This window comes from Vigna umbellata, chromosome 1 (assembly GCF_029865625.1).
Source record: "Vigna umbellata cultivar VRB3 chromosome 1, Vumbellata_1.0, whole genome shotgun sequence".
In the NCBI taxonomy this organism is placed as follows: Eukaryota; Viridiplantae; Streptophyta; class Magnoliopsida; order Fabales; family Fabaceae; genus Vigna; species Vigna umbellata.
In genome coordinates, this window is record NC_142165.1 from 95,576,279 (window position 1) to 95,586,826 (window position 10,548).

Sequence of the window (10,548 nt, forward strand, 5' to 3'; positions counted from 1 at the left end):
CGTGATATGGTTAACAGAGGCAAGATTGAACTGGTGCATGCAAAACTAATATTCAGCTGGCAGATTTGTTTACAAAAGCTCTTGATCTGCCAGGTTTGAGTATCTCAGAAAGGAGATTGGAGTTGTGACATCAAAAGTCTTGAATTAAGGAGGTGTATTAGTTTTATAATTCAAGCTTTTAATAGTTGGCAGTTTTGTTAGTTAATACCGTTTTACTGTTATATAAACAGTATGTAACTCTTTGTAATACAGTTTTTTCTGATACAGTTTTTTCCTCTATTACATTTTTCTTTTACACGTTCTCTGTTTCTTTCTTCTGCCATCAATCACAAGAGATAATAGTCATTTTAACAAGAATTGGAAGTGCAAAATGAAACTCTTTAAGTTCTAATTTTAGCACCAACATGGATTATTTTTTAGTCTATAGTTAAATTGTTGTCAATTGTTAGTATCATTCACTTATGCAAAAAAAATGTTTATTTTAGAACTTAATAAAACTCTTGAAATAAATTTCAGACGAACATAAACGATCGTTAACTTTTGTTATACTCTCCTTACTTTCTATAGATTACATTATATCTTCAATATTTTTATTACAATTAACTCGGCCAGCATTCTAATAATCCGTGACTGAATTAGATTAAACTTTTTTCTACCGTAATTTTCAAATTTACTGTAGAATCAATTGTGGCACTGATACGAAATCAAAAAGGGAAGGTGATAGAATATAATTTTCACGCCACTGAATTATCGTGCAAGCTCTAGATCAACCAAACAATGTCGACGATAAGTTAAAGCAAAGGAGACCGGTTTACAGTATGCTAAATCTATACTGAATTAATGTTTACAAACTTAATATTGGTTGCGTCTTACTTTGCAAACTGACTTTTCAAAAATAACCCTCTTTCTTTTTCATTTTAAACTAAATTCCAAGGTTAGAATATGTTACAACCCCTTTTTTAATAGGATCCGGTTGAAGACCAAACAAGAGATTTTTCAGTTGTATGTCCGTGAACATACGTTGAGGTTTCTCGTAACAGAAAACCAAGCATGGGAACAAGTAGAAAGGAATACCAAATTTCAAGTAAACTATAAACTATGATCAACGTTAGTCCATAGACTAAAAAAGTAGTCCAGTTTTTTTCGTTTACTTCAAGCATGATCAACATTTCATTGTCATCAAATGGTCACTTTTGTTCCATCTGCAGAAAAAAAATATAATATTCTGCACCATACATGGTTGAGATAGAATGTTCGAGATAGTCTTCCAGACTAAATAACCAGACATTGATCGATATGTACATCAACTCCTGGCTTCTACAAAATTCTTAATTAAACCTTAAAGAACCATACTAAAAACTCGATTCTCTATTCCTCCTGACGCGGCCTACGCTCTAGTATACAATTATATATACTTGTCGACAAGGTTAAGAGCTATTTAAAAATGCTTTAACCTTTCTGAATTCACTTGGATATATGAGCACAGAATCTAAACAGAGCCCTCCTTTTGTATGTGTACAGTCAATTTGAGTCATAGAGAATTTAACTTTTGTTGATGCATTACCATTCTCGACAACAAAATCGCCTGCATGGTAAAAGGCCCATTTACCTGGTCCATTCAGAAAACACTGGGATGTAACATACTGGCCATCTGAAGTCCATAGCTGGAATCGAACAGGCTTTACATCCCACCCATGAACATGCTCTGTGTTGCAAACTCGCCGGCCAAATCTTTTGGAGGCTCGTCCTAGATGTATTCTGTAGAATATGCTGTATCTCCCAGCAGGAAACGGGAACTCAACATCTCCATCCACTTCAAACCACCAGATCTGCTGGAGGTACGCAACACTGTTGAATCTGCAAATCAAGGAGATAACATAGGTTTTACTCCAAGGTTCTATTAAACCAAATCAACAGTTAAACTATATTTATTTTGCAAATAAACTACTTGACAGAGATTGCAACTTGCATCATCAACCAAAATAACAATAGCAAATGAAGCATATCCTTCACAACATCACAAGTCAGAGAACAACTTTCAGCCAACACTAATCAATACCAAAAGCTACAATACATACCAGAACCATAATATATACACACAACCACCAATACAAAGACTCTGAACATGGAAAATATATACACATAACCACCAAATTTTCTAGGTGATAAATTATAAAACATGACCACATTATTGATACAGTAGTCATGAATTTAGATTGTGGTCTCAACTATAACTGCAACCACAGTACCAAGTTCTAAGGTTTTAGTTCTCTGCAACAGAAAAGACTCGTAAGATTTACACATGTCTGCAATATCCCACAACATTACAGTTTTTTAGATTGTGGCAACAACAGTAATTAAAAACCTTATACAATCTTACACAATCCCAGTTAGCCCACTTTATTTTATAGTTCACACAAAAAATTCTGGAAATGAATCATTTCATTGAACTCATCCCATGGTTGAAGTGATTGAATGATCCCAATGACTACAAAAGTGTAAAAGGAAGAGTGTATATGTATATCACAGAATAAGAATGACTTTTAGCAAAAAATAGTCACTTTGAATAGTGTGGGTGTGTGTGTATACATATAAAGTCTCCATAACAGAGGGGGAAACACAAATATGCCATCAACTGTAATTATAAACTAAAAAGTCAGCAAAGTAAAGAATCACAATAAACAATGGAGAATGGAACACGAATAACAACATAAATACGGATGTTACTCATATCAGAACTTAGGTGTATGGTATAACATACTGGGAATTGAATTGATTGTAATTTTGTATACTTTTATATAACTTCCCGATTCCCAGGGTTTTTAAATTTAACACTCAAGATTATTTGGGGTTTCCTTAAGAATTGCTATGTCACGAGTTCTGAGAATCTAGGGTTCGCCTGATTGAGCAAGTGAAACATTGTAAGGTGGAAATAACTCGGGATGGTAATGATTATGAAGCAAGCTAGCAATCCGGAGTGAAAACGAGTTGACATTTGATTTTCCCCCTTTCCACGATCCAGTAGGACCAAACAGACCCCAACCCAATTCTATTTTCCCCCTCCAATTCCCCGTTTTCTTATCTATCATCCCATCACTAATTTTTCTCACCCCTCCTTCAAACAGCAAATCATAATTTGGAAGGCCAGCCTAATTAAAATATAAATCGATAAATAAAAAATAAAAAGGGACAAGTATTCCAATGCGTATAACTAGGAGAAGAAAAGTGACCTAGATTCCTCAGTGGGGATATGGTTCCAGTATCTTCTATCATCAATCCCGGTTATGGACAATCCCTTGGCCGAAACGCACAAACACAGCTTACCCGTGCTCCGATCCAGCCACACTTTCTGCACAAAAACACAACTATCTCAACTCCACTTCCTCTCACATCAAACCACAAACCAATAACAATAAAAAAAAATCAACACGGCTTATAATTATTAATTAATTAATTAATTAATCAATTGATCCATTACCTTGGTGCCATCATCAAGAGAATTGAGTCTGCAAAGCCTGGCGTAAATCCCCCTCTTCCCCAAATGAGAGGGGAAATCATCGAAGATGCGGCGGAGGAGGACGGAGTAATTGGACGGCAGCTTGGACTCCCAGACGAAATCCGCGGAGGAAGCACCGCGGAAGGCACGATTGAGCGTAGCGAGCTTGCAAATCTCGGGAGGGTTCATGTAGGTCATGATCTCAGCCACGCAGCTCTCGGGCAACTCGCCCAAACCGTACTTGGGCGCCGATTCCGATGGCGGAGACGAGAATCGCAGACCCATCAATCAACGTTAAAGGAAAGGAGAAGGAGAATGGAAGCAGTGGTGGCGAGTGGGTTGGCTTAGGGCGTTGGGTTTTCGACGGAGATGTCTCCGAGTTGGTGTGTAATTGCAATTGTAATTTGTAATTTGTAATTTGTAGCTGACTCGGTTCTGTGGGTTTGTTGGTTTGTTTGTTTATGCGAGACAGCGTGATCTGACTAGGACTTGACGAGAAGCATTTCACAGTTATCCACCACCCTCCTTCCTCTTCGCCCCGAAAATCCCTAACAATTACCTTAATCCCACCAAAACTTTTTAATATTCGGATAAGTTTTTTATTCATTTATTTTTCATTCAAATCAACATTAATGTTTACAGGTTTTCTTTGGTCAATTTTGCAGTAATTAATTTCAAATTGTCAACCGCGTCAATACCATTTCTTTTAATAACTTATCTTAATTACTACTTATTTCCCTTCCAATTGAAATTAAAATATTTTAAAGTCTTCAAGTTTTAGGACCTTCTAGAAAAATAAAATGGAAATCCACGTACGTTCCATAAATTTTGGCTACATTTTTATCCATTTATAATATAAAAAATAAATATAAGTAGACTTAAATACTAATTTGTTTGGTAACGTTCTAATTTGTATTAGTTTTGTTGAGTTTAATTTTTTTTACTAATATGTTTAAATAGTTAATGATACAGTTTATACTGTGATTCATTATTATAAGGTGAATGTTTTTATTCTAGATATATTTCTTTCATTTTTTTTTCAATCACTTATTTATTTTTTTTTCATTTTTTTCTCCACTTTTCGTTAGGGTACTGAAAATCTAAGTGTGAGTCTAAGTCTCACATTAGATAGAAATGAGAAAATAGAACAGTAGATAAAGATAAAAGACCCATTAATCCATTATCGTAAGATTTTGGATAAATAGTGGTGTCAATAACTTATGTTGTTGAGCTCAAATCTCATTGTTATTGTGTTTTTTCGATAAATCTCTTCTTTGTTAAATCCAATAGTGATATCCGATAATTTGTCTTGGCTAGATGGGGGAGTGTATCTACCTGAAAACACACCTAAAACCTTAAATCAAGGATACAATTTAAGAAGAATACATATACTACTTCTTTTTAGACTAACTTCTAATAAGGGACACATCTTCACTTTCAATCACTTTTAATTATTATGATTAAATAAAATAGAATGTTGCAACTGTGGATGATTTAAATTTGGTGTTAATGTTGAAATGGATTTTTCATAAATGATTATGAACTCATATTTTTCTATTATACGTGGAAAATTGTGAGAACCTGAAAATCAATACATTTCTTGAGCTTCGAGACATTCCTTCATTTTTCCCAATTTTTTCTCCTTCATCCTAAATGCACAATCCCAAATCTTTTATAATTAGAGGGTAAACAAAAAATTAAAATAATCTAATTACTACTACGAAGTAAACAAAAAATTAAAAGAATCTAACTATTTATTAGAGAGTAAACCAAAATTTAAAATAATCTAATTATTACTTTTAAATTGATGATGTTGAATAAGTAATAAAATTTGTGGAGGTGAATGAGATTTTGAAATAGTGGTGAGGAAGGTGATAAAGATGTTATTGTGAAGGTCAATACTACATGAAGAAAAAGATTAGGTGTAGTACGTTATAGTAACGGATCACATTATATATTATACTATTAACTATTTAAACAATATTAATAAAAACACTAAATTAAATAAAATTAATAAAAATTGTGATTTTATTAACAGAAAACTGGAACCACATCCAAAAACTCAATAAAAACTATTTAAGTCATATAATTATTATACATTAGTGATAAGAAAGGTAAGAAAAAAATAAACAGATAAAACATTTCAAAATATTAAATTCTGATGTTAAAGGATAATATAAAAATATTATTAACTGAATTAATTAGCTTATTTAATTCTCAAGGATATGTTTATTGTATTTAATTTAATTTAGATAGTGTTTATTTGGACCAACTCACGGGAGAGGGAGAGGAAGTAATCGATATGTTTGGATAAGCAGATTTGCTCGGATTTCTGAAATGGAATTGCAGGTGAAAGAGCACATTTTCATCCTCTCATAAGAAGGAGATTGGCACTGATTCACTGTGGATGGATAGTAAGATTACAAATCTGCCCTGTTTTTTCTTTTTTTGTTCCAAAGCTACCATACGCATACAAAGATGTGATGTGGTGCTACTGTCTTGGCTTTTCATTTAAAAATTAAATACAAATAAATTTAATAATGACAAAAATAAGTGATTAATAATATTATTACTTTCTTTATAATATATATAATCAATTTTTATTATATATAATATAAATAATATATTAAAATAATCATAGTTATTATTATAATCATAATGATAATAATAATAATGTTTTTGTAATTTTAAATAACATTTTTATTTTCATTTTAACATGATTTTTATTATTTACGTTATATTTACTTTTAAAGATAATATTATAATCATTTAATTTTATCTATTAAAATATATTTGTAATCAATTATACTAATCACATCATACTTAAACTTTTATCTCAAATATATTCAAATCATATAATTTTTCTCTTAATCCAAATAACACTACAATTCTTTTTTTTATCCCTTCAAATTCATCACTTTCTCTTTCTCAAATAATCTTTTTAATTCAAACACATCCTTAATAACAAACAAATGAGTAATAATTATAGAAATAAAAAAATATTAAAAAAGTTATGTTAAATATATTTCTTATTGACTGGCAATATACTTTTTCTTACAATTCATATTTATCAAACTAAAATAAGTAGGAAAAACTAAAATACTCTTTTTTATTAAGGTTTAATGTCTCAATAAGTCTCTATTTTTGTTCAGAATTTGAAATAGGTCCCTTTATTTTTTGGCGTCTCAATTGGATTCTTATTTTTGTTAATTTGATGCAAATAAATCATTTCCGTCAATTTCATCAAACGGCGTTAATGAATGTGTGATGTGGCCTTACACGTGTCAATACTGTCCTCAGGCCACGTCACACATTCATTAATGCCGTTTGATCAGATTGACGGAAAGAATTTATTTGCATCAAATTAACAAAAATAAGGACCCAATTAAGACGCCAAAAAATAAAGGGACCTATTTCAAATTCTGAACAAAAATAGGGACCTATTGAGACATTAAACCTTTTATTAACATATTAGAGTTGTTAAGTGTTCATCATGTTACTTTTTTTTTTCTTGATGCATATGATTTAAATATTTATAATTAAGTGATCTATAACTTTTGTTGTGAATTTATGCCTTTAAATCTTTAAAACAAAGTGAAAGTGTTATCGTGAACATAAGAAAAAAAATTAACAGTGCAAATCACGTGTTAAGAAAATTAAAAAAAAGGAGTTATACGAATATAGATAAACGAAAGTAAGGATTAGTCAAATTTTAAATGTTTTATAAATTTAAATATTTGTAATTAAACTTTATATATTTATTAAGTATTTAAAATTTTATATTTTTTATGAAATTTTTATCATTTAAATTTTATATGTTTGTGTGCATAGAACTAAAAATGAACAATATTCTAATAGTTACAAATATAAAGAGTTATATGAATCACTAAATATTCTTAGTAGACTTTTAATGTGCATTCAATATACTGTAAACAATGTAACAACATGCTATTTAACATTAGTTGTAACTGTTTTAATGAGTCGTGTTGTTTGTTTTTGTAAGACCCATAAAAATAAAAATATATATATATATATATAGTAGTAAATTTTAGCATTTTATTAGTAATAATAATTTTAGTGGATAGAAAAATGTAAATTTTGGATATAAAATTATAGTAATTTTATAAGGAGAAGTTAAAATTTTTGATAACTTATTTAGTATTTTTTTTAAGAAAATCGAATAGTAAAAATTGAATAGTGAATAGTAAAAAGTGAATAGTAAATAGTAAATAGTAAAAAAAAAAATAATAATAAAAATAAATTTTCAGCATTAAGATTCCTTAGCATGGAAGAAATTAGTAGGTAGAAACTAAGATCAGATTTGGTGAGTAAATGATTAAAATATTATTTTTTAAATAATATTAAAATAATAAATAATATTAAAATATTAATGAATAGTAAATTTTTTTACCTATAAATAGCCATAGGAGGGAAGGGTATTTTGCACCAAAAAAAAAAGAGGAATCAAGTGAGAGCTTGAGAAATAGAGAAGAAAGAGTTAGGGAGAAATTTTTAGTTGCAAGAAGAGTAGAGGTTCTGAAGAATTTCAGGGAAACAAATTCGGAGTAGGAGATTAAGTCTGGAATAGAGGTAAGGGGAGCTAATCTTTCTTGTATATGATTTTTATCCATGTTATGATAATGAATATGAGTTATGAGTATGTTAAAATTTTGGTAATGGTAGTTATCTATTCACTTATATAAATTTAGTTTTCATGATTATAATTTTCTTATTTTCAAGTTAGTATGGTAAAAATTTTCTTTTAATTATTTTGACCGTTGGATTTAGCTAAAATTTTAATATATGAATCTTAAGACCTATTTCTTCACTTTGACCGTTGGGATTTGTAATTAGAAGTCTGTACTTAGAGAAATAAATCCTGCATGTTTGAGTAAATTAATTACCCCTGTAGATCTATTACTGAGTCATCTCGGTAAAATATAAATTACGACTTATTTGACCGTTAGATCAACTTGAAAATTTTATATATGATTCCTAAGATATATTAATACACTTTGACCGATCGGATTATAAATTGAAAGTCTATGTTTGGAGAAAATAATTTTTAAGTTTTGAAAAATCTGATGAACACTATATTTCTGTTCTTAAGTTATTATGGTAAACATTTCATATATATTTTATTTACCGTTAGATTGAGCCCAAAATTTAGTATGTAATTCATAAGACATATTAAGTCATTTTGACCGTTCAGATTTGTAATTAAATGTTTGTGCTTAGGGAAATTAGTTCCGCATTTTGAGTATAATTGAAAACCACTTAAAATTCTGCACCTAAGTTACCTCGGTAAAACCTCAATATCTATCTATTTAACCGTTGGATCAACCTGAAATTTTAATATATAGTTTATAATAAATAGTGAATTATTGTGACCATTCAGATTTGAAATCGGAGTTACAGATTTATAGATATTAATTTCGTATCTTCTCAGAGATCTCAATATTGCTTAAATTTCTATTTTTTTGGATATCTATATTAAATTTCGGTGTTAATATTATATGCTGTTGTTTTAAATCTGTAAATAAGAAATTTGTTAAAAACTATTTGAGGAACACTTTGGCTAAGGAAAGACTTGGTACTTAAGTTGTCCATTGTGACGCACCTCTCTTTCCTGGAAGTCTACTCGACAAGTTTTTAACTTAAATCCTATTGAACAGATTTTGGACTGTTAAATTATTGTGTAATATATCTTGTTGGAATATATTCAGTTTGTATGATTTCTGAAATAATTGGATTTTATTAGATTTGAATTTATGCATCTGAACATGATTGTGAATTATAATAATGTGATTTATGTGGAAAGTATGTGAATGTATGTGATTTGTATGACTTTTGGGATTGATGGACGTGATGCATATTGGTGTATGCATTCTGATTTGGTGTTCGATGCATATTGGTGTATGCATGATGCATATTGGTGTATGCATGATGCATATTGGTGTATGCATTCTGATTTGGTGTTTGATGCATATTGGTGTATGCATTGATGCATATTGGTGTATGCATTCTGATTTGGTGTTTGATATATATTGATGCATGCAATGTGGTTTAGTGTGTAACTCATATTTGTTTATGTAATTTGATCTGGTATAGTGAGCATAGTATGGTTTGATATCGAGGTATGTTTATTGTATTGAATTGTTAGCTCACCCTTACATGTGTGTGCATGTGAATGCGATGATCGTATAATGCGTGATATTATACGGGAGCAGATGAAGGAATGTCGTCTGAAGCAATACCAATGAAGAAAGAGATCGAAGATAAGTTAGAAGGATTCAAGTTATACTTAGGAGTTTATAGTTGAAATCTGAGTTTAAAATATGTATATCAACTGTGAATTTTTAAGTGTGAGATTACGGGATGTTACCGTAAATGTAATAATATGAATTATCCAATGTGAGATATTGGGATGTTACAGTTTTACTTGAAGTTGTTGCAATTTTTGAATTTTTAAGCCAAGGAAATTATTATGTTTGAACTTGAGTCCTTCGTAAGAGTAGTAGTTTATCTTCTTATTTTATTAGGAGTCATATTAGAGCATGATTGGGTAGCGATACTTGAGATTTTAATCGTTATTTTGGAATTTAAGTTTCGAGTTGTTTTTAATTATGATGCAACATAATTATGAGGACATGACATATGATGTGATATTGGTTGAATATTATTGTTTTGCTTTATTTAAACGACGTGTGACATTTATGCAATGATGTAACAATAGTTTAAATATCATGTCTAAGGAAATACGTATGAAATTTGGATCACAAATTTGGAATAATAGGTTAATCATGACTTAGTGCATGTGTTAAACAAATAATTATATTATAATGATAATCGTAGAGTTTAGGAGAGTCTATCTCATGTAGATTGTAAAGATTTAAATGCAAGAGTAAAATATTTTATAAATTACACTAAAACGTCTTATCATTAAAAAAGTAAAATTATATTTGAAATTTTATTTTATAAAAATCATTATTTTTAAAAAAAATTCTTAAATTCTTTTATTTATTTTTATATTTGACTTTATCCTTTATTTG

General features: G+C 29.8%; 1 protein-coding gene across 1 annotated transcript; it reads right to left on the bottom strand.

Annotated features, from left to right (window-relative positions):
* Positions 1 to 1,078: 1,078 nt before the first annotated feature.
* On the bottom strand, positions 1,079 to 3,951 carry LOC124844251 (F-box protein PP2-A12-like). Its single transcript, XM_088104900.1, has 3 exons — positions 3,479 to 3,951; positions 3,231 to 3,349; positions 1,079 to 1,857 (listed from the first exon to the last, which is right to left on the bottom strand). Exons 1-3 carry the CDS (start codon positions 3,779 to 3,781, stop codon positions 1,428 to 1,430), a joined length of 852 nt encoding a protein of 283 aa, XP_087961026.1. The 5' UTR covers positions 3,782 to 3,951; the 3' UTR covers positions 1,079 to 1,427.
* Positions 3,952 to 10,548: the final 6,597 nt, after the last annotated feature.

Coding starts and splice junctions, on each gene's coding strand:
- LOC124844251 (XM_088104900.1), bottom strand. CDS start 3,781: ATGGGTCTGCGATTCTCGTCTCCGCCATCGGAATCGGCGCCCAAGTAC. Junction 3,350..3,478: donor CTCTTGATGATGGCACCAAG/GTAATGGATCAA, acceptor GTTTTTGTGCAG/AAAGTGTGGCTGGATCGGAG. Junction 1,858..3,230: donor ATCCCCACTGAGGAATCTAG/GTCACTTTTCTT, acceptor CTTGATTTGCAG/ATTCAACAGTGTTGCGTACC.